General features: G+C 44.7%; 1 protein-coding gene across 1 annotated transcript in view; it reads right to left on the bottom strand.

The window, feature by feature from the left end:
- EFHD2 (EF-hand domain family member D2) overlaps nt 1-25153 on the bottom strand; it is a 106877-nt gene that overhangs the window by 11253 nt on the left and 70471 nt on the right. The window contains exon 3 of the mRNA XM_069240776.1: nt 22994-23128. Coding sequence (XP_069096877.1) covers nt 22994-23128 — 135 coding nt within the window. The remainder of the gene's footprint in view (nt 1-22993; nt 23129-25153) is intronic.

Raw genomic sequence — 25153 nt, 5'->3', positions numbered from 1 at the left:
GCATGCCCATAAGTGTGTTAGAGTAATACCTCACAGAGGAACATGACATGGTACACCAGGTGGGTGCTGTATTTCTCCTCTGCATGATCTGGATTGATTAGATTATTGCGACCTGGAAGTAGACCTGGTTCTTGGCGACTGAATCTTGATGTACATCTGTGCACAGTTCTGGGCCTTGATTTACGCCTCTGCTGAGTTCTGGACGTTGATCTAGGCCTCAGCAGGGTCTTGGACCATCATGGAGACTGCAGTGAAACTGTACATCTCTTCGTAAGGGTGGAAGCGAATCTGGAGAGAATGCATGAGGAGTGTATTTTGGTGCCGCTGGATAGATAGTAAATTTGTGAAGGCTCTGATTCGGGACTCTCAAGGGAAGGATTACACTACTTGCACACACTATCCAGTCAATGTGGTGATAAATTCACAGATGGGTCAGGAGGAGGCCCCACTGAAGTTGAGAGACATTGGCTTTCTGTACTCCGCTTACAAAATCTGAACGTCTGATGAGCAAGAACGGCTTCTTGACGTCGATAGCCATTTAGGTGGTATGTTGGACATCGATCTTGACTTGTCTAGCTGCCGCAACATCAAACTGTGTGACCTCAAAAAACATCCTTTCAATGAATGCTTCAACATCAATGACTGCCATAGATCCCTAGATGTAGTTTCTTTTGGCACTGCCGTGTGCCTTGACATCCAGTGTCTAGTGGACGTCTGCGAATGCCTCAATGTCGACCTCGATGACATCATCGGGTACTTCAATGGAACTGTTGGTGAGAGCCTTGATGACAAAACTGTTTGACAGCTGGTTCGACAGCATGGACTTGTATGCCGGCGGTCACTCTCAATGTAAACTTTGACAGTGAACACACAGGAATTGTCCCTGATTTCAACCCCCTACCTGTTGACTAGATGGGGAATGGCTTTTTTTCCATGCAATCGTCCTCTGTGTGCATCTTTACTTTGAGAGGAGGGCTCCTTGAAGGAGGACTGAGACTTCTCAAAGAAGCTTGAACATCTTGTCTTTCCTCCGTCTTGCAAGCCTTGCAGCCTGACGATCTCTGTCCTTCAGAGTTCCTCTTGACAGCTTCTAGCGGTGATGATATGTCTCTCGAAGATGAGAATTAGGCAAACAAATAATACAGACTGACGGTGAGTCACTCCGTGCCTTCTTTTCACCACAAGGATGCTTCACAAACAGTGAAGGCATAATTTGCCATAAAAAGGAAAATGTTACTTACCCAGTAGACAAATATTCGTGGCATGTAGTGGTTCACATGCTTTGCATAAGTCCGCCATCTAGTGTTGGGTCCGGAGTGTTGCAAGTTGTTTTTGTTCGAAGAATCTTTTAGTCACGAGATAGTGACTCCTCCTCTCGGTGATGGTGCGCATGGGCATAGAGTCCTTTGTTATACTGTTTTCCCACAGGTGGGTGAGGTAATGAGTATTTATCGAGAGTAAGAGAAAGATGCCCATGCAATGTATTTACATATATACAATATTTACATAAGAATGCCACTACAACGACCACAGGCTTCTGGGGAGGAGGGAGGGCGCATGTGAATCTACATATGACCATGAACAGATGTCTACTAGGTAAGTAACATTTTCTGTTCATTGGCATCTGTTGTTGTAGATACATATGCTTTGCACAGTGTAAAGCAGTCCCCTTCAATAAAGCAGTGGCTAGCCTGTAGGAGTTGGAGTGGCTTGAAACAGTGTCCTAAGCACAGCTTGACCATTATTAGATTGTTGCTGTGCTAAAACATCTACACAATAGTGTCTAGTAAATGCACGTGGTGTAGACCAACCAGCAGCTTTGCAAATGTCAGCTATTGGAATGTTACCTAAATAAGCCTTAGAGGCACTGTTTCTAGTGGAATGTGCCCTAGGAGTAATAGGCGACTGTCTATTAGCTTTAAGATAACAAGTTTGAATACAATTGACTATCCATCTGGCTATACCGTTTTTATTTTATTTTGTAAATGGGATTGCCTTTGTGAGGCATGGAGACCGCTACAAAAAGCTATTTGGATTTCCTAAAACGCTTAGTTATGTCAATATAATACATAACAGCTCTCTTAACGTCAAGTGTGTGAAGAGCTCTCTCTGCAACGGAGTCTGGGTGTGGGAAAAAAAAACAGATAACTCATTTGACTGATTAATAAGAAATGGTGAAATCACTTCTGGAAGGAATTTAGGATTTGTCATAAGAACTATTTTTTCTTTATATAATTGAAAAAATGGCTCTTCTAAAGTTAGAACCTGTATTTCACTTACATGCCTTAAAGAAGTGATAGCTATCAAAAAGGCTACCTTTCATGAAAGGAACTGCAAAGAACAAGAATGCATAGGCTTCATGACCCAGGAGTCTAGTGAAAAAAACATTTAGATTCCATGTTGGAATTAGGGGAGTCCTGGGCGGGATGACTCTTGAGACCTTCCATGAAGGCTTTAATAACAGGAATCCTGAATAAAGAGGTATGTTGTCTGTTCTGAAGGTAGGCAGCTATCGCTGCCAAATGAAGTCTAATAGACGAGTATGCCAAGTTTGCTTTTTGTAAATGTAACAAGTAAAAACAATGTCCTAAACTGAGTCTTTGAATGGGTCAATGTGTTTAGGTTGACAATAGCAAACAAAATGCTTCCATTTTGCAGCATAACACTGTCTAGTTGTAAGTTTACTTGCCTCCTTAAGAATTCCCATACATTCAAAGGGGAGATTCAAGTAACCGAATTCTATGACCTCCGGAGCCATATCACAAGATTGAGTGTCTTGGGATCTGGATGTCCGATTTGACCGTAAATGAGTGAGAAGGTCTGGCCTGTTGGGGAGTTTCTCATGAGATCCAGCAGGGTTGTGAACTAAGGTTGTCGTGCCCATGTGGGAGCTACAAGGATCATGGTGAGTAATGTTTGTCTCATTTTATGAGGACAGAATGAGTGAGACGTGGAAAAGCGTAAGCAAATATCCCTGACCAATTCATCCATACAGCATTGCCTTTGGACTGAGGGTGTGGTTATCTGGCCCAAAAGTTTTGGCATTTTGATTTTTCTGCAGTGGTGAAGGGATCCATTTCTGGTGTCCCCACCTTTTAAAGCACTGATGAAGTACTTGGTGGTAAAGTTACCATTCGTGGACTTGTTGCTGCATCCTGCTGAGGAAGTCTGCAAATTGATTGTCCATCTCTGGGAGACACTCTGCCAGTAAATTAGTGTGGTGGGGAATTGCCCATTTCCAAATTATCTGAGCAAGTAGAGTCAGCTAAGGAGACAGTGTCCCCTCACCTCCCCACCCCCAATTTCTTCAGATAACACATGGCTGTCATGAACCACTTTGTGAGAGAGTTGAGGTAGAAAAGCTTTGAGTGCTAGAAATACTGCCTGTAACTCCAAATAGTTGATGTGAGGAGTTTGGATATGCCAAAGCAGACTGCTTATTGAGGACTGCTCCCAAATAGGGGTACATTTGTAGAGGATGGAGGTGAGATTTGAGAAAGTCTATTGTGAACCCTATAGTGTAGAGAAGGCCTACTGTGGTTTAAGTACGACTCATGCTGCATGGTACTAGTTTTGATGAGCCAACCATTCAAGTAGGGGAATACATGTATGTGCTGTCTTCTGAGAAATGCCGTAACCACTGCAAGACACTTTGTGAAGACCCTGGGAGCAGTTCTCACCCCGAATGAGAAAACGTTGAATTGATAATGTTTCCCTGTAATGACAAATCTTAGATATTTGTGGTGTGCTGGGTGAATGGGAATGTGAAAGTATGCGTCCTTAAGATCTAGACCTGTCGTGGCGTTGCCTTGTTGTATTGGGAGAATGACATCTTGCAGAGGGACCATATGGAAATGCTCTGAGAGAATCTATAGACAGAGTGGCTGGAGATCTAGAGTTGGGTTTACTGACCCATCCTTCTTTGGTATAAGGATGTATAGGGAGTATACTCCTGGTCGTTGTTGTAAGAGGGGAACTGGATCTATAACCCCTTTGAGAAGAAGGGATTGTACCTCTTCTTTTAGAAGAGCAGGAAGGTCTTGTGAAAGCCTGTGAGCATGAGGGGAGATATGTGGAGGTGTAGATAGGAGTTCTAGGCGGCAACCATGTTGGATAATCAATAGAACCCACTGGTCTGTGGTGATATCAGACCATTGCTGGTAAAACTGCATTAATCTTCCACAGGCTCGGACCTCTTCGGTAGGGGGAAGGTGTGGAAGTATACACTGGTGTGTATTTGAGGTGGATCCTCTGGAGGTAGACCCCTTACCTGTGCCTTTATTGCTTGCACCTCTAAAGGAACCTCTATGGTAGAAATGGGTGCCTTGTTTAGCTTTTGAGGTGGAGTGTTCATTAGATGAGGGTTTAAAACCTCTCCAGAATTGTGGTGACACAATTTACCCCTATGAGATGTAGTGAGTAGGCACCCAAAAGCCTTTTCTGTTTCCACCTCCTGGTCAAACAGATATTCTTTGTCAAAAGGCATATTTAGACTGCATGTAGGATTTCAGGTTTAAAAACGGAACAGCTGAGCCAAGCATGCCTTCTAATAATGATGCTGTAATTAATACCATGTGCCACACTATCAGCTGCATCAGTGGAAAATGTAATGGCATTATTTGAAATAGTTTGGCCATCAGCAACTATTTATTGTCCCCTTTTGCGATGCTCCTCTGGGAGCAAGTGAAGGAGGTCTTCCATTTCATCCCAGTGAGCCCTATCATAGCATGCTATGAGTGTCTTTGAATTGGTAATATGCCAATGATTGGCTGCTTGTGCAGCTACTTGTTTTCTTGCAGCATCTAGTTTTTTTTTTAAAACTTTCTTTGTCACGGACAGGTGCATCTCCTATTGATTGACGATTAGCACGTTTCTGTGCCGTGCTGACAACAATAGAGTCAGGAGAGATTTATGACCATATTATTATATATAGATATAGATATATCTATATCTATAGTGTCTGTAGGGGCCGCCTTCTGTTTCATGTCAACTCTTTGAGTAATGACTCAAAGCTGTCGGCTCTGCCACGGATGTATATGGCTTCTTGCTCAGAGCCAAAGCACTCGCGTTGAAGGTTTGACTTGATCCTGGGGTTGCATGAGATGGTGTCGAGCCAGAGGTCGATGCCGAAGAAGTTTCAGTCTTAGCTATTTTTGATGCAGAGCCAGAAGGTGAGGCATCCGAATAATTTTCAGATCCGACCATGGCCCGAAGGCCGTGGTGGGCCGACGACCTGTTTCAGCTTCTTGAGAATCTTTGTGTAGGAGGCCAGGGCTGATGTACTCACAGGTTGCACCAAGGTGAGAGGCTGGCTGTCGATCTTCGATTGAACATCGACTCCAAATCTTGTACAGAGAAAGCCTCTGTGTATGCTATCTCCTCCTGGTCCTGCTCTTCCCCGAAGATATCAGGTGTGTCATCTGGTGTCTTCGACGCCATCTCCAAACAACGTGCTCTTTGGTCTCAGAGGGTCTTTTTGGATCGAAAAGACAGACAGGAGTCTCATGTTTCTTCTGTCAGGGACAAACACAAGTTACACATCAGGTGCTGATTGGTGTTTGGGAATTTTGAATGGCATTGAGGGTAAAACCAAAATAGGGTGCCTTACATCAGCCCTGCATTTCTCAACACCACGTGGAGTATTAGGCCCGAGGCGGGCACTGGCACCCCGAAGGGCAGCTAACTGACCCCTGACATAGAAATTCAGGTCACGTGCGGTAGGGAAAATGTGATCCAAACACAAGACCGAGCTGAGGAATACCAGACAGAGGAATATATGTCCAAACCTGATGGCAGAGAGGAAACAATCTAACAAGGGACTCAATGCCCACGTGGACTATCACCGAGAGGAGTCACTCAATCTCATGACTCAAAAAGATTCTTCTAACAAAAACAACTTGCAACACTCCGGACCCAACACTAGATGAACAAGTTACTTACCTTCGGTAACGAGGTATCTGGTAGAGACTCTATCTAGCTGCAGATTCCTTACCATAGAATTCCTTGGCGTCCGCTTCGAATCCAGAGTTTTTTCTGAGCAGTACCCTGCGCGCGCGCCGTCGGGCGGTGTCGTTCTAATCCGCGTGAGTCGACCAGCTCCGCGTGCGTCTTCAGTGCGTCTATGATGTTACGCTTGTCTATATAGACGCCATCTCGGCACGTGTACGTCTGTTCTTTTCCACAACTTCCCATGCCAGAAGCGCAGAGTCATGGAAGAACCAACAATTATGGATTTTACCGCTTTGACTGTTTAAAGTAAAAAATTATTTCATGCATTTAAGAAAGGCAAAAATGGCAAAATCATATTATATATATATATATATATATATATATATATCTCTGTATAAAATATATCCACAGAGCGGGGAGGCTTGGGTGGGTGTAAGGAATCTGCAGCTGGATAGAGTCTCTACCAGATACCTTGTTACCGAAGGTAAGTAACTTGTTCATCTGATAGAGACTTCTAGCTGCAGCTTCCTTACCTTAGAATAGATACCCAAGCTATAACCCCTGGCGGTGGGACTGAAGGAGATTTTTACACTAGGATGACCTGCAAAATAGACTGGGCAAAATGCCCCTCTCTTCTTACCTGGCTATCGAGGCAGTAGTGTTTTGCAAACGTGTGCGAAGAAGCCCACGTTGCAGACTGACAGATGTCCACCACCGGTACGCCACGTGCTAACGCAGGGGTAGCAGCTTTCCCCTACTAGAACGAGCTCTCAAGCCCTCGGGAGGCTGCTTCTTGCCAAAGCGTAGCAGATCTTTATACAGAAAACGACCCATCGCGAAATGGATCGTTTCTGCACCGCCCGACCCTTCTTTGCACCAACGTACCCCACAAAGAGTTGGTCGTCCACCCGGAACTCTTTAGTGCGGTCAAGGTAGAACGATAACGCTCATTTTGGGTCCAGCCGATGGAGACGCTCCTCTTCCTTAGAGGGATGCGGAGGTGCAAAGAAGGTGGGCAGGGTGATATTTTGACCCAGATGGAAAGGGGTCACCACCTTGGGGAGGAAAGAGGCACAAGTTCTTAACACTACCTTGTCAGGATATTTCATGAGATAAGGTGGCTTTGAAGAAAGCCTGCAGCTCACTCACTCTCCTGGCAGATGTAATTGCCACCAAAAAGGCTGTTTTAATAGTGAGCAGCCGGAGAGGACAGTTATGCAAGGGCTCAAAGGAAGCACACATAAGGAAGGTAAGAACCAAATTAAGATCCCACTGGGGCATGACGAAAGGCACAGGCGGGAACAGATGCACAAGCCCTTTCAAAAACCTCTGTACTATAGGTGATTTAAACAGAGATGGTTGATCGGGCAACTGAAGAAAAGCCGATAAGGCTGCAAGATAGCCCTTCAGTGTCACCAAGGAGGAACCCTGCTGGGCAAGAGACAATATAAACAAAAGGATGTTAGACAGAGAAGAAGAAAGAGGATCAATAGACCTCTGTACAATATGAAACAAAGCGTTTCCAACGGCAGGCGTAGATCGACTTAGTAGAGGGACGCCTGGCTGCCAGAATGACATCACAGACCTCGGGAGGGAGGTCATAAACCATCAACTGACGACGCTCAATCTCCACGCATGAAGGCGCAGAGTTGACAGGTTCAGGTGGAGAACCTTCCCCTGCTGCTGCAACAGAAGATCCTCTCGAAGAGGCAGCCCGATTGGAGGACCAATGCTCTTTTTGAGAAGCTCTGGATACCAAACTCTATGTGCCCAATCCGGAGCCACTAGGATTACTTGGGCCCGGTCGTTCTTGATTTTCTTGAGAACTCTGGGCAGAAGTGGTATAGGCGGAAAGGCGTACAGGAGGCCTGAACTCTCCTCGCGACGAAAAGCGTCGCCTAGCGATAGCCCCCTTGGAAACTCCAACGCGCAAAACTGCTGACATTGTGTGTTCTCTACGGAGGCAAACAGATCTAACCAAGGCTCTCCCCATTGCTGAAAGAGTCCTTGCGCCACCTCCGGATGGAGACACCATTTGTGATCCTCTAATCATTTTCGGCTGAGCTCATCTGCCCTGGTGTTCAGAGAACCTGCCAGGTGTAGAACCACCAGGGTCATGCCCTTACTGTTCCAGCCATGTCCAAAGACGTAAAGCCTCTTGACAAAGGGTCCACAACCCCACACCGCCCTGCTTGTTGCAGTACCACATTGCGGTAGTGTTGTCCGTGAACACCTGCACCACCTTCCCTTTCACAACAGGAAGAAATGCTTTTAATGCAAGCCGGATCGCCCGAAGCACCAGCAAGTTGATGTGGAGCCTGGATTCCGCCGGAGACCAGTGACCTCTGATCTCCACCTCCCCCAGATGGCCGCCCCATCCCAGAAGTGACACATCTGTCACTACTGTTAGATCTGGTTGGGGAAGGGAGAGGAGTATGCCTTTGACCCAATCGCAGTTCACTAACCACCACTGCAGATCTTTTGAAGTCCCCTCCGAGATCTGAACCATTTCTGTAAGATTTCCCTGATGCTGTGCCCATTGGAACTTTAGGTCCCCACTGCAGAGCCCACATGCGCCATCTGGCATGCTTGACCAATAGAATGCAGGAAGCCATAAGTCCCAACAGCCTCAGAGTCGGTCTCACCGAAATCCAGGATAGAGGCCGAAACATAGGTATCATAACCTGAATATTCTGGACACGCTGTTCGGGAGGATAATCCCGATACTGCACTGTGTCCAGAAGGCGCCGATGAAAGTGAGCTTCTGAGAGGGAGTCAGGTGTGACTTCGGCACATTTATAATGAACCCCAGCGAATGCAGGAGGTACGCCGTCATCTGGAGGTGGGTGACGAGAGCCTGGGGCATAGAAGCCTTCAACAGCCAAGCGTCCAGGTAGGGGAAGACTGAAAGCCCTGACCTGCGCAGATGATCTGCCACTACCGCCATCACCTTTGTGAACACCCGAGGGGCACTGGTGAGACCGAAAGGAAGCACGGTAAACTGAAAGTTCTCGTGGCCCACCTTAAACCGCAGGTAACGCCTGTGGGCTGGCAGGATAGGAATGTGGAAATACACATCCAGCAAATCCAACGCTACCATCCGGTCTCCTTGGTCTAGGGCAGACAACACCTGAGCAAGAGTGAGCATCTTAAATTTCTCCTTCTTGAGGAAGAGATTGACGTCCCTTATATCCAAGATAGGGCAAAGGGCTTTGTTCTTTTTAGGAATCAGAAAGTAGAGGGAATAACAACCACTGCCTACTTCTGATATCGGGACTCTTTCTATGGCTCCCTTGGTCAAGAGAGCCGTAACTTCCTTGTGGAGCAAAGCCAGATGGTCCTCCATCAGCCATTCTTTTGTCGGAGGGACAGAAGGAGGGAAAGACTGGAAGGGAAGGGAGTAGCCCTTCCGTATGATCTTCAGGACCCACTAGTCTGTGGTGATGGAAAGCCAGTGAGGGAGATTAAAATGAATCCTCCCTCCAACTGGACGGACGTGATCCCGCAGAACCATACTAGGAGGGCTTGGGCGCAGTGGAGGGGGGGGCCGTGCTGCGGCCGAACTCTGGCCAGACCCTCTGGGTCTGATGATACCACAACCACGTCCTCTTCCGGGATGCTGTGAAGCCTGAGGACGGTGGCTAAACTGTGGCTGTTGTGGTACCACGTCCCTTCTGAAGCTTTGAAAGGGGCGAAAGACACTGCTGTCGTGCTGGCGCTGAAAGGCCCAAGGATCTGGCCGTGGCTCGAGAATCCTTGAACCTCTCAAGCGCGGAGTCTGCCTTTTCGCCAAAAAGGCAAGAGCCATCAAAGTGCCTGTCCATCAAGCTGGACTGGACATCCCCTGAGAAACCAGTAGAACGTAGCCAGGCGTGGCAACGTAGGGCCACTGACGATGAAATCGCTCTGCCCAGCGAGTCAGTCGTGTCCAAACCACACCGGATCGTAAACTTTGCTGCATCTCTCCCATCCTTGTCAGTCTGGGTGAGAGTGTCCCGTACACCCTCCGGGACCCGGGGCAGCACCTGTGCCACTGTATCCCATAAAGTATGGGAATAATGGCCCAATAGGAAAGAGGTGTTTACGGACCTCAATGCCAGGCTGGAGGAAGAAAACATCTTCCCAAGCTGATCCAGCCACTTGGATTCTGTAGGAAGTTGGCTCTGTATGTGCTATTTCAACATAAGAAATAGCATGCACAGAGTCCAAGGGTTCCCCTTAGAGGTAAGATAGTGGCAAAAAGAGATAATTCTAATGCTCTATTTTGTGGTAGTGTGGTCGAGCAGTAGGCTTATCAGAGGGTAGTGTTAAGCATTTGTTGTACACACACAGGCAAATGGGTCAGAAGTAGGCACAGAAAGTACACCCTCAGCGGCACAGGGGTGGCCGGGTGCAGAGTGCAAACAGGCGTCGGGTTTGCAATAGGATTTAATGGGAGACCCAGGGGTCTCTTCAGCGATGCAGGCAGGCAAGGGGAGGGGGGGGCTCCTCGGGGTAGCTACCACCTGGGCAAGGGAGAGGGCCTCCTGGGGGTCACTCCTGCACTGGAGTTCCGATCCTTCAGGTCCTGGGGGCTGCGGGTGCAGGGTCTTTTCCAGGCGTCGGGATCTGGGAGTCAGACAGTCTCGGTCAGGGGGAGCCTCGGGATTCCCTCTGCAGGTGTCGCTGTAGGGGCTCAGGGGGGACAACTTTAGTTACTCACAGTCTCGGAGTCGCCGGGGAGTCCTCCCTGAAGTGTTGGTTCTCCACAACTCGAGCCGGGGGCGTTGGGTGCAGAGTTGCAAGTCTCACGCTTCTGGCGGGAAACGTGTGGTCTTTAAAAGTTGCTTCTTTGTTGCAAAGTTGCAGGTTCTTTGGAACAGGGCCACTGTCCTCAGGAGTTCGTGGTCCTTTTAGATGCAGGGTAGACCTCGGAGGCTTCAAAGGTCGATGGACCCTGGGGGACGCGTCGCTGTTGCAGTTTTTCTCGAAGTGGGGAGACAGGCCGGTAGGGCTGGGGCCGAAGCAGTTGGTGTCTCCGTCTTCTCTGCAGGGCTTCAGGTCAGCAGTCCTTCTTTGTCTTCAGGTTGCATGAATCTATCTTCCTAGGTTCTGGGGGCCCCTAAATACTCAATTTAGGTGTGTGTTTAGGTCTGGGGGGTTAGTAGCCAATGGCTACTAGCCCTGAGCGTGGCTACACCCTCTTTGTGCCTCCTCCCTGAGGGGCGGGGGGCACATCCCTAATCCTATTGGGGGAATCCTCCATCTGCAAGATGGAGGATTTCTAAAAGTCAGAGTCACCTCAGCTCAGGACACCTTAGGGGTTGTCCTGACTGGCCAGTGACTCCTTCTTGTTTTTCTCATTATCTCCTCCGGCCTCGCCGCCAAAAGTGGGGCAGTGGCCGGAGGGGGCGGGCATCTCCACTAGCTGGGATGCCCTGTGGCGCTGTAACAAAGGGGGTGAGCCTTTGAGGCTCACCGCCAGGTGTTACAGTTCCTGCAGGGGGAGGTGTGAAGCACCTCCACCCAGTACAGGCTTTGTTACTGGTCACAGAGTGACAAAGGCACTCTACCCATATGGCCACCAACATGTCTGGTGTATGGCAGGCTGGCAAAACTAGTCAGCCCACACTGGAAGTCGGGTATGTTTTCAGGGAGCATCTCTAAGATGCCCTCTGGGTGTATTTTACAATAAAATGTACACTGGCATCAGTGTTCATTTATTGTGCTGAGACGTTTGATACCAAACTTCCCAGTTTTCAGTGTAGCCATTATGGTGATGTGGAGTTCGTGTATGACAGACTCCCAGACCATATACTCGTATGGCTACCCTGCACTTATAATGTCTAAGGTTTTGCTTTGACATTGTAGGGGCATAGTGCTCATGCACCGATGCCCTCACCTATAGTATAGTGCACCCTGCCTTAGGGCTGTAAGGCCTGCCTGAGGGGTGACTTATCTATGCCATAGGCAGTGTGAGGTTGGCATGGCACTCTGAGGGGAGTGCCATGTCGACTTAGTCATTTTCTCCCCAACAGCACACACAAGCTGGCAAGCAGTGTGCATGTCCTGAGTGAGGGGTCCCCAGGGTGGCATAAGACATGCTGCAGCCCTTAGAGACCTTTCCTGGCATCAGGGCCCTTGGTACCAGGGGTACCAGTTACAAGGGACTTACCTGGATGCCAGGGTGTGCCAATTGTGGAGACAAAGGTACAGTTTAGGGAAAGAACACTGGTGCTGGGGCTTGGTTAGCAGGCCTCAGCACACTTTCAAATCATAACTTGGCATCAGCAAAGGCAAAAAGTCAGGGGGTAACGATGCCAAGGAGGCAATCCCTTACAGATTCCCTATCCGCTGGAGCGGAAGGGAAGGCACCACGGGGAAGTAGAGGCTTGGACAACCAAGCTTTAAGGAGTGGGGTGTTGTGTCAGGAAACTAGGGTCACTTGGAGCGGGCCTATGGCGGTGGCCGACCGTCCTATTCACAGGAGCCCTTGTGCTGGGTTTGGACCACGTACCCAGTAAGAGCCTCATTGAAGGGCAACATCGGCTCTGATGTTGTCACCCCCGGCTGAAGCACTTCTGTCAGGATATTCGTCCTGACTGGCACCGTAGGCAAATCTAGGTCCAAGACCTCAGCTGCCCTACGCCCCACCATAGCAAAAGAAGCACCCTCCTCCGTAGCCACATTAGGAGGAGAGAGCATACCAGTATCTGGAGACGTGTCCAGTCCACTCGCCTCCCCTAGATCCTCATATCAGTCCTGTTGTAATCCAAATTCTAAAGGGTCCTCAGACCCCCTCCCATTCCTCTCCTGCGTCTGGCTGATCTAAATAATGCTCAGACAATGATCTGGGCTGAATTGGCTCCGGATCATCCGGAATAAGGATGGGGGTGGGCGCTGGTGGCGGAATCGTCAACATCGGACCCGGCGCCGAAGGAGGTCGACTGTGAGACCGGCGCCGGTCTGGATCCAGTATCGGATCCTGGGGTCCCCAACAGTGCTGATGCCGAAGGCGCTGGTGTCGAATCCGAAGGGGCCCCTGCTGACCCCGAAGACCCACCTGAGGGTGCAGCCTGCTAAAAAACGAGACGCATGGCCTCGTAAAACTCTTATGTGAGAGGGGGTCGATCCGGTCCCCGAAAAGGGGGGGGGGGGGGAAGACGCAGAGTCGACCCTGGCAACGGCTCTGCAGAACCGCGCTCGGAACGTCGATGTTTCCTAGATGCCTCGTCGGCCGACGCGCATGGCAAAGACAAAGTCCGCTTGGACTTCTTCTTGTGCCTCTTACCTTCGGATGACCTCGAATGCAAGGAAGAGGACTTGGGGCTCCGGGAGCGGTGCTGCGACCTCCTCCTGCTGCGGGACTGTGACCTCCGCGGAGTCACGCCGACCGAAGACGAATGTTGGGCCGAAAGAAGCTTAAGGGATCTCTCCCTCAAGGCCTTCGGCCCCATGGCCCGACAGTCTGAGCACGAGGTGGAATCGTGGTTCTTCTCCAGGCACCAAAGACAAACACGGTGCGGATCCGTCACCGACATGGTGCGATGACACGCACCATACGGCTTGAATCCTGTCTTTCTCGAAGACAGGACTTCAAAAAGTAAAAAAAAAAAAAAAGCATTGACAACCCGTTGAAGCAGGGTAGCTCTTTCCAGAACTAAGCTTAACCGGCGCGGAAGGAAAATAACTGAAATACGCGCGCCAAGACGGCATCTATATAGACAACCGGGACGTCATAGACGGCTCCAATGACGACGCACGCGGAGCTGGTCGACGCACGTGGATCCGAATAAAGCCGCCCGACGGCGCGCAGGTACTGCTCAGAAAAAAACTCTGGATTCGAAGCTGATGCCAGGGAATTCTAAGGTAAGGAAGCTGCAGCTAGAAGTCTCTATCAGATGGAGCACGTATGCAAAGCATGTGTATCTACAGCCACACATGCCATCAAACATATATTTTTCAGTCAGTCTATTGTACACTAGACACTAAAAACTGTTCAATGATAGTAAAAAGTATCATTGCTTAGGACTATTGATGACGGTCCCCTGGAAGAGAACTTGGTCTTCCCTACACAGATTGAACACTGTGTGCAGGACAGGTTACCCTTTCATCTATCATCTGCTTATTGTCAACATGAACTCGGCTACCCATGAAGCGTATGGTATAGGGTCAATGTTGCACATAACAAGCTTGTCTTATCTATGGGGGTTGGTTGTATGTATGTATGTATGTATGTATGATAGTAATGCTGCTTCATATTATTCTGCACTATTTTGCACTTACTTTCATCTTTCTGATTCTATACCTATTTATAGGGTAAAGTGTACGAAAGAAGCATGAATGATGCCATCAATGAGGTTATAAATGGTGTCACAGAACATGCCATGAGTAATGTAATATGTGAGGTAAATTCACTAATGGGGTGTAATGATAAGGGGAGACAAAGGCGCTCAGGACAAAAGTCAGCCAAAATTAATTAACTTATAAGGTGCCCTCACAAGGGAAGAAAAAAAAAAAACATCCCTTAAAGGTTTTCACAAAGAAACCCAACAAATTATATAAAAACAATGTGAGGCACCCAGCAATTTTACAGTCAAGGTATATGTTAACACAATTTGATAATAATATAGGAAACTTTTCAGTCGAAGTTTGAAATAGTTCTATAAGGTATAGTCCAATCAAAGTAGTTTATTGAATCATATCTTCCAGCAGCTTGAATCCCAACAATTTATCCATTGGAAATCATAACACATTCCAAGCCAACACGTGTTTCGTCATGGGAAAATTTCCCCAAACGACTTCTTCAGGGCTGGAAATTATATGCAAATTATTTGAGTTAGAAACCAAAATGCTCAAATACAATAATTGGGTGTTTTACAAAAAAAAACAAATCCAAACAAGCGCCCAAGACACCCAAAGAAAGTGAGAGGAAAGAGGAAATAATATATTTAAAAAAAACATTAAAACAAATTAAATAGAAAGAGAGCAAACCAGACTTTATACCTGACCATCAAACATATAGAAACCTTAAATCCTACACCTGCTAAAACAAATGTGCTTGTGCCTAGTAACCACAAACCATTTGTGGAAAAACCCTATAACAGACTACTTTGAAGAGGAGGAACATTTACGCCCAAAAGAACAATAGTGCCACATAAGAATTCTAAAGTAACAAAACACCGTGCACAGTAATCAGTGAACAAATCGCGCTGTCAACGTATATAGATTCACAAAGCTCATAGAAATACCTTATTATTAACCGAAATATAGTGTAAACGGATGATCTTGTCCGTATACAATCGTTGTCAATACTACTCAACAATCAAAGCCAAATACGTCCAAATCTAGTTAAGATATAAAAGAATATATGAATATAATGAAATAATGCTATAAACAAATCTTACAAGTAAACAGCAAGCCAACAATCTAATAAGTGCCCACTGAAATGACATCATCTATAATACCTTGAAATCAAAGCCCGGTAATGGAAACAGTGATTCATGCTCATGTATCAATCAATTGCCCGTCTCTGCCCGATAACTGTAGAAGAGGAATAAATACTTGATGTTAATATTAACCCCATTCATTGTAGTCCAAACTACCCAATAACCAAATTAGCTAGTCCTTATCCTCACCAAGCGGAAGAATTCCGCTGTGTAAAAGCCTGTCACAAACAGCAACTTACCCTCAATAGTACGAATCGCGGTGTTCTCATGTTAGAACGCCATAGCCGAGAGTACGCTGACCGCACTCGTAAGACCCCGGAAGTCAATAAGAACGCTGCAAGTGCCGGAAACAACGACGACGGACACCTTTTCAACAACATAGAAATGGGACCAAAGGTCCTGTGAAACTTGTAATAAATAAATAAAATCGGTCCAACTCGTTGCCGAAAATTACCAGTGCACAAATCCATATCTCTCAAACTACAGATCCCCAATTTCAAGTAACCACTGTACCTTATTGATAACCAAAACCCAGTACATCAATTTAAAGTTTTAACCTAGTTCAGATTTAACAATTGAATTTAAAGTGGAAACTTAAACGCTCTCCCAGAGCTTTTGTATTTCACAAAAAAGTAACAATAAAACGAAACCTAACTCCCAATGGGTCATATTCAAATTTTGTGAGCACCTTCTCAAATCCCCTCCAATATGGGGGGGAACCTCAAAAGAAAAAAGAAACCAATGTGAATGTATCTGAAAGCAAGAAATGTACAGAATGAAAAAGTAAATGAAAATATGAAGACCCAGAATACCATATGTCAAAATAATATACCTAAAATTTGACACAATGAGGTTATAATCACATTTCAAACCCCACTATCATATGTGAATGAATCTATTTTTGAGAATTTTGGTTGTTAACTCCAGTAATCCAAGAAGTGTTCAAGTCAAAATAGTGATAACAGCAAGTCATGCAAGCAGAACCATATTGATTGTACATGATATGACTTGAACCTATTACAGAAACTCGATTATTGTATACAAATAGAATTCATATTTCAATCTCCCAAAAAGTATTCCAATTCTCTGTCGGAATTGAGACCCAATTCTACGGCCCTCAACCTCATTACACATAATCCATAATGCCTCTTTCAAAGTCCTACCTTTCCGATACGATGTAGGCACTTTCTCTGATATTAAATTCTTTAGTGATTCATCTTGGAGTTTCAAGGTATTATAGATGATGTCATTTCAGTGGGCACTTATTAGATTGTTGGCTTGCTGTTTACTTGTAAGATTTATTTATAGCATTATTTCATTATATTCATATATTCTTTTATATCTTAACTAGATTTGGACGTATTTGGCTTTGATTGTTGAGTAGTATTGACAATGATTGTATACGGACAAGATTATCCGTTTACACTATATTTCGGTTAACAATAATGTATTTCTATGAGCTTTGTGAATCTATATACGTTGGCAGCACGATTTGTTCACTGATTACTGTGCACAGTGTTTTGTTACTTTAGAATTCTTATGTGGAACTATTGTTCTTTTGGGCGTAAATGTTCCTCCTCTTCAAAGTAGTCTGTTATAGGGTTTTTCCACAAATGGTTTGTGGTTACTGGGCACGAGCACAATTGTTTTAGCAGGTGTAGGATTTAAGGTTTCTTTATGTTTGATGGTCAGGTATAAATTCTGGTTTACTCTCTTTCTATTTAATTTTTTATTTTATTTTTATTTTTATTTTAAATATATTATTTTCTCTTTTCTCTCACTTTCTTTGGGTGTCTTGGTCTCTTGTTTGGATTTGGTTTTTTTGTAGAACACCCAATTATTGTATTTGAGCATTTTGGTTTCTAACTCAAATAATTTGCTTATAATTTCCAGCCCTGAAGAAGTAGTTTGGGGAAATTTTCCCATGACGAAACACGTGTCGGCTTTGAATGTGTTATGATTCCCACTGGATGAATTGTTGTGATTCAAGCTGCTGGAAGATATGATTCAATAAATGACTTTGATTGGACTATACCTTATAGAATTATTTCAAACTTCGACTGAAAAGTTTTCTATATTATTATCAAATTGTGTTGACATATACCTTGACTGTAAAATTGCTGGGTGCCTCACATTGTTTTTCTATAAATTGTGAGGTAATAAGCAGTGCATGGCGGGGGCGCAAGTCATAGTCAGCTCTGCTTGTTGTGGTGAGATTTTTTCAGAAGCCAGTGCCAGACTGTCTGTGCTTCATTGGAGAGGATAATTAATCTGGTTTCTCATAGTTTGTTGAGAATCCTTTATCATGGTTAATTCCTTCTCTATGGGATGTAGCTGAAGAGATTGCAAGAATCACTTGTGTGCTAGATGGACTACTAACATCTTTACATGAGACAAGCCTGCTCTTTGATATTCTTTAGGGACGTTTGATTTTTTTCTTATTTGACGTTCTGCAGACTGCAGTAGATCTTACGTCTGATGGACCACATCACTTTATTATAAAAAGATAAAACACAGTTGTGTTCATGCTGACAGAATCTGCTTATGTGCCCTGGACCATTGTGTAGCTTGCTCTCCCTTTCTTACAGTTTGTGTCATTGTAGCAGACTGGTGTGGCAGTGAGGTAGCTGATAAGTATTATTTGAACCACACTAGCACTACTTTAAGTCCCGATGTCTGTTGTTCACTGCCATCACGGACTCAGGCACAACCTTACACCAAGACCCTTCCAACATCAGAACTTCCCTGTGGACCGTGAGTGAGTGTGTGAAAATGTAAGGGTTGGCACTTGCCAGCAGTTTTTCAGGATTGGTGCCTCCTTAGCTGCCTTGAAACCGTGCCTGTAAACAATCTCTTAACACCAAGCCATATAATCTACCTTGATTTAGCTGGCCTGGTTACATATGGGATTCAAACTGACTTTATGGGAAACTCCGGAATTGTGGTCTGCAGATGTGGCCCAATGGTTTCCTCCTCATTTTCTGCGCTTGCCTTAGTCTACCATCCATTCATTGGTCCCCAATGGTCAATCAGTAGGCTACCTGCATCCTGAATTTCATTCTCTTTGAGCGTCACACATGTTCTGTTTACTGCCACTGTACCTGATTCTGCAAAATTATACGAACTATACTCTGACCTTGTGGCCAACATTTGGATGCTTGAAAATGTTAGTTTCCAGTTACTGGTAGCAGACACCTAGATGTAGGACCCAAGTGCATCAGGAGCAACAACAGCTCTTTAACAACGCAGATTATAGTTCACATAGGCCCTGTTGACGATTCTGGCTAAGGCACAGAGGTAGGAGAGTGGAGGCTGGTTAAGTAATAACTTGCAGAGGGATAACTAGAAACCTCAGTGCCAAAAGGGCAATTGCCTCATCAAAGCCCTAAAACAAGGAGTAAAAGATATCACTGACGTTTCCTGTATGAGGGTTTGCTGGATTTTGGGTCCCTGGTTCAACTCCAGCTCTTCTCCTCTCTGAAAGTGGTCTGATAAGCCGAAAAACAAATTAAATGTCCCCCAATTCAGACACCACAAACTTGGTGGAATCCAGGAACCTTACCAACTCAGATGGAGCACTGGAGAGTAAACTGTAGTAGACCTTAACCTAGAAACTGAGGGAGTTAATGATGCTAATATTGCTGGCAAGACAAAATCAAAGAAATGAGGACTCCTAAATGTTCATCCATACTCTGAAAGAGAATTGTTACATTTTCAGGACTGGTGAGTTACTTACAGCCATTGCAACTATCATGAAAGTGGACAACATAAATACCAACAAATGGCAGCAGTCGCTCACGGCATCAGAAATCCTAACTGAGCCGTCAGCAGAAACAAAGCTTTACTGACCTATTTTTTTCCTGCAATACATTTGTATATATGCTTGTGCATTTCAAAACCCCACCACAAAAGTTGATGTTACTGCTCGTAGCCCCAGTATCAGCTTTCATTCTGGATTTCTCAACTAAGTATTCAAAATCTCTTGAACAAATCAAAATACTGGTTGTAGAGAGAAGGGTGTTAAATAAATAGGAGCTCCCAGTGCTGACCATTGAGATTTAGAGACCGCTAGAAAGAGGGATCAATACCAGGGGGATTGCTCTGAGAGCACCCAACCTAGGAAGCTACCATTGAGGAAGTTACATGACTCTCCATGCCTTGTCCCTCTCTAATGAAAAAGACCTTTGAGCAAATGAGTCTCACCATGTAACAGTGGTTGGGAAGCTCAGGATCAAAGACTGTATTCAAGTGATGAAAACACACACATAAAGCTTTTTACCAAAGTAGTGCAGAAGTATAGAAGGAGGCAAAAATTATAGCAGGTCATGAAAAATACAAAAATATAGCAAGATGAAGACTTTGAACTTAAAATTAGCTACTTCACCTACAATTGACACAGATATGTTTTTGTATTCATTGTGACAAAAAAGCTGACTGTTGGAGGTCAGGTGTAATCTTACTTAATGAGATGTTATAATATGTACCTAGCTAGAACTGGTTTTCCCCTAGTTAGGACTCTTCAGCCTGGTATAGCTTGGTTCTAGTGGCACAGTGAGCCTGGGTCCCATGTCTGGGCATGCCCGGGGCCCATGTCTGGGCATACCTGGTACACTTAAGCCAGCAACTACAAAAACAACAAGGTGATGGATGGAATGCTTGACTTAATTTCAGGCACTGGTGATCACTTGGGCCGCATCCCATTCAACCGTAGGGTGAAACCAGTCCTAGGTTGCTTGTGTTTCGGTTCAGGAAGGATGTGGGCTGGCAGTTCAGGCTGGACTGTCCCATGAACAGCAGGGTCAGAAATGATTTGCATATGGCTGGGTCTACACTGAGGTGGCATGGTGGGCAAAAAAAAAAAAAAAAAAAAAAAGGAGGATGGATTGAGATGTCGCGCGAGCAATCGGCAGTGTCTGTCTGATATTAATTTAAGCATTCCATCCATCACCGTGCTTGTGCATCTGCTGCCCTAAGTGTGCCAGGTATGCCTAGGTGTGGGTCCCCAGCTCACTGTGCCTCTGGAGCCAAGAAATACCAGCTTATTGTGCTCCGGTTCAGAGAATACCTGGCCTAGCAGTTCGGGCTGGACTATTTCCATGTGAAGCAGGTTCACAACTGATTTGCATAGCGCTGGTTCCAAATTGAGGTGGCATGCTGGGAAAAAAAACAATGGATTGGGATGCGGCCAGAGTGATCATCAGAGGCTGAGATTAATTCAAGCATTCCACCCATCACATCCCATAATGGCATTTGTAAAACTGGTAGGAAAATACCAGAAGTTAAAGTCTAATTGACAAGTCTGCAGATATGGTTTGAGTGAGTGTTTTCACTAAAGTCAGCAGGCTTTCCAATAACTTACTGGTAGGTAACAGAGACAATATACGTTATATCCAGTCACTGATAGAAGCTTTCTGAAGAGTGAACTCCGGAATAGTACCAACAGCTTCATGGTACGATCTTATGCTTACCGGAAGGGACTGACAGATTTCTTGTATTTCATATAGGAAGGGAAGAAATCAGTGATCTAAAAGTAGGCCTTGAATCCTCTTTGAGCTCACCTTGTGAGTGAAAAATGACAAAAACACTTAAAATGATGACTTTAGCCTAAATATCTCAGTGAAAATTCACTGCAGCCAGAAATACCTTTTTGCTATGCAGAAGGCCTTGTAGTAACTAGTAGATGCAATCTACCAGCTTCCCATGTCAATGCTGTTGTTAGAGGTCCACCATGTAGACTGCAAATGCCTGTAATACTTTCCCACACTAGCTAACTCCCTGCTGTGCCAAAGTGAACGATTGTGAGTGACCCATCCTGGAGCAGGGTGGTGCACAAGTATCACATCCTTTCACTAAGACAGATAATAAAAGGCAAGCAGTTCAGCTCATTCCACTGAAAACTCAGCATCCCAAAGACCAGCCATTGATCCTTCACCGAATGAGTCAGGAGTGATTTTTGTATCATAATCAGAACTACTGTTGTGGAGTCTGTTTTTCAGAAAATTACAAGAAGAAGCCACCGATTCAAAAATTGTTGTACAAAATGGTTCATCACTGGAACAAAACAAAAAAAATTACAAAGGTGATATTTATTGCCCTAGCAAAAAGTCAAATATATTGCATCCCTTAACATGATGGAGTTGAAGAGATCAACTTATGATCAAGCACAGCTACTAATTTGCGGAAGGCAAGTGCTCCAGAGTGTGAAGGACATTCCTCAACAGACAGCAAAGTTATGGATTAAATTGTGGGCAGAATCCTCAAGCCATACAGATTCTACCCTGTATATGTGCTTGAAAAAAGAAAAAAAAAAATTGACCTGTGGATCAATAACAGACTTGTTTTATTTTGTTGGGTACTGATTTGACAGTATTAAAGACAGAAAAAAATCCCTGCTGTGTAGCATCATATTTAAATGAAAGACAGCATAACAGCCACAAACCTGCCACTTTATTTAATTTTTGGATGTATCGAACCACAAAACCATCAAACAGTAAGTCTGTCAATCAAGTCTAGGTTTAAAAATCAGTGGTTCTTAAAAATAACAACAGCATATTAAACATACATATCTATAATAAACACAATTCAGACAGTAGGTAATAACATTTATAGAAATACCATTTAATTTGAGCCATAAGAGCCAATTTAGGACCTGCTATTAAGAAAACTAGTTAGGACGTCACATTATGATGTTCCTTTTAGATTAGTATGGCCATTTCATTTTTACCTTTAATGCTATTTTAACAAAGCTTGAGCCACCAATTGTAACTATCACTGGCTTCGGCAAGTAAACATCTGGTGACACAATGTCCTTAATTCATTGTAATCCGAATGTAATGAACAGAGAAGTTAGCCACCTGGCATGTGGCCCTTTTTGCAAAAAGAAAAACAAAACTGACAAACATTACATTTTCAATTTATTCTGTTTTTTTTTTTTTTTTTTTTTTACCTTTTCCCAACCTCTGTTGGCTCAACGCCACGGTTAATTCAAACATTTCTGACTTGGTTGCTTTGAAACAGACACACAAATGTGATTGGAGAAATGTGTGCATGTTGTTTTACAATTGGTAATCGCTCAGTGTAGTTTTCCAATCCATCTTTCTTTTGTCCACCATGCCACCTCAGATCAGACCCAGCCGTATGCAAATTAGCTCTGGTCATGCTCCAAGAAGAACTGTCCAGCCTGAACTGCCAAGCCAGGCCCACCCTAAATTGGAACACAACACAAGCAGACTGGTTTCGCCCTGGCTGGAAGGGGGAGGGGGGAATCATTGGTTGGATCCGGCTTGGTCCAGTTGCACACTGATCAGGGAACTCACATCTATGGATACCCGCCAACCTTAATGCATTACATCAAATACACAAACGATGGGAGGCATGCTTGCAATTTTTCTTTTCTTTAGCTTATTTGATCTGTACTATTTGCTATTTACATACTCACAATTCCATAATCACATCTGAAATCCATGATTACACCTCTATACAGAAATGCCCGTGGTTTGTAACATGTACCATTTCTGTGTTTGCTCTTTCACATTATCACTCTTAGCAAGGCAAACAAAAGTACTAACACATCACCTGCACAGGTTCAAAATACTCACATAACTCCATGTACTTACTTTGGCCTCAAAAAATGTTTTTGCCCCTTTCACACCCTCAGATGATACATCAATTTCAGACAGTCTTGCTAGAGCATGAAGTCCGCTATCTTCCTGGAGTTCTCCAGCTGCTGACTTTCGGAAAATTAAGAGAAACTGTGGATGGGAAAAAAAACATCATTTTTTTCTCTCAAACAGCCCCATTACTCAAATTAATTGCACTCAATTTAAAGTCTGCCAAGGATCTCACGTTAATCTCATGTTGCTATTGCCCCAAGTATATCTCCAAATAAATAAGATACATGACAATTTTTTCCCACCAAGGTTAAGACTATTTGGCGGGGGTGCATGTTTTACACACTGTTGCCCAGGATATGATTCTGCATTGCCACCCAAATACAACTGAAATATGAATACACACATTGGGCGGTTGGGCAATTCTGTCATTAACAGAAAGTACTATGTATCCTTCAAAACCACCTATATACGTTACAATGCAAGTAGTTCCAAAACACCAAAACGAAACCCACAGTTCCCAAAAGATGTCGTAGCAATGTCCACATTTGACAGATATGACATATTTGTTAAATACAGATTCAATTCAATGGAAGACTTAGTCTGTGATCCCTGCCTCATGCCAATAAGTGTAGTCATACAAGCACATTTAGTTAACCACAGCCCCGAGGTGCCCCACAAAGCATTTCCGTTGCAGGTGCAGTGGCATAGAGAACCAAAGAAAGGTAGAGCCCCACTGCACCACATACTATGTATGTATTTTACTGCCATCCTAGATATGTGCAATCTCAATCACTATCATTCTAAACTGCTTTCTCTCGTCTCAGCCAAACTCAATCTCAATTTCTCTCGAGCTCTCATACTGACTAAATATATGGATTGGTTGACTTTTGTTAGCTAATATATGGTGTTTTTGTTGCTTTCTTGAAAACACCTTTTAATCAGGTTTCTTTGTTTGGTACAATGACTGTTTATCAGAAAGGGAATACAGCATTGCATATCTTAGCCATTGGTGGTAGTTGTTTCTCCGTCAGTCTGCACACAAAGAATAGTGATTCTTCAATCCAAAATAATCACCATCACTAGTTTCAAGTGAAATTAGGGCGCTTTTCATGCCTTTGGGTGTGTCTTCATCCATCCCTGCTGGGGCTTAAACATAGTCACCCTGGTTGATGTGCCTCTGGTAACAATGCTTAAGTCATCAAATTAGGTCTACTTATTTTTATACATCTTACAGTACGCTAGTGTTTTGTTTTAAGGTGAGGAACGGATTGGCCAATTCAAGCGGTTTGATTGCTTCCTTTATTTTTTGGTGTTCTTTTCATTTGCATGGCTTACACAATTACACCAAGACCACTACTAGTCCGATTCAGCTTACTCTTCTCTGACTAGCGGGAAACCGCACTCTCCGAAACCACATGATGCAACTGGAACAGGATGCTACCACCCACACATCACGCCCACAACTCCCAAAAGAAAGATAGTCCTAAGATACCAAGCCTAAAAACTCTCCTTGGTCCATCACCAACTTCACCACCTGGATCACCCGCTATGTTGATCCCCGAATTAGGACATTATCAATCCCATGCCCAGACCTTAAGGCAGCTGGGACAAAGTAGAAATGGGTCTCTCCAAACGCTACTGCAAGCAACTAGAACACTGGTAGAGACACACCCTGTTGAAAATTACTGAACTTCCAATAGATACGTCCTCCGCTTCTACCGCCAGCACGTCGGATTGACAAAACCCTCAAATGATCAAATATATTGAGAGCAGTTCCAACAACGCCATTAATTTTTGTTTTCAACCCAAGTAAAAGACTTCACCTCTCCTGCTACTTTGGGAACAAAATCAGCACTATTTACAACAACTTTGCCCTCAACCAGGCCTATCCACACTTACTGCTTTCTAGCCCACAAACACCATATAAATTATGATGACCTTCTGGCCCACCATTACCTCATGCCACCATCATGTACTCCATCCACTCAGGAGCACCTTCAAACTCATGCTCTCACTTATCAAAAAAGACTCAACCCAATTTGCATTGCTCCTGCCCAGATACTCAATGTCTTCCTCACAACAGCTAACATCCCGGACACCTGGAAACAAGCCACTATACTATTCCTTTAGTGGTTGACCACCTTAACCACAATCAGCTCCAGG

Source organism: Pleurodeles waltl, chromosome 6, assembly GCF_031143425.1.
Source record: "Pleurodeles waltl isolate 20211129_DDA chromosome 6, aPleWal1.hap1.20221129, whole genome shotgun sequence".
Taxonomy (NCBI): domain Eukaryota; kingdom Metazoa; phylum Chordata; class Amphibia; order Caudata; family Salamandridae; genus Pleurodeles; species Pleurodeles waltl.
This window is presented reverse-complemented; position numbering and strand designations above follow the sequence as displayed.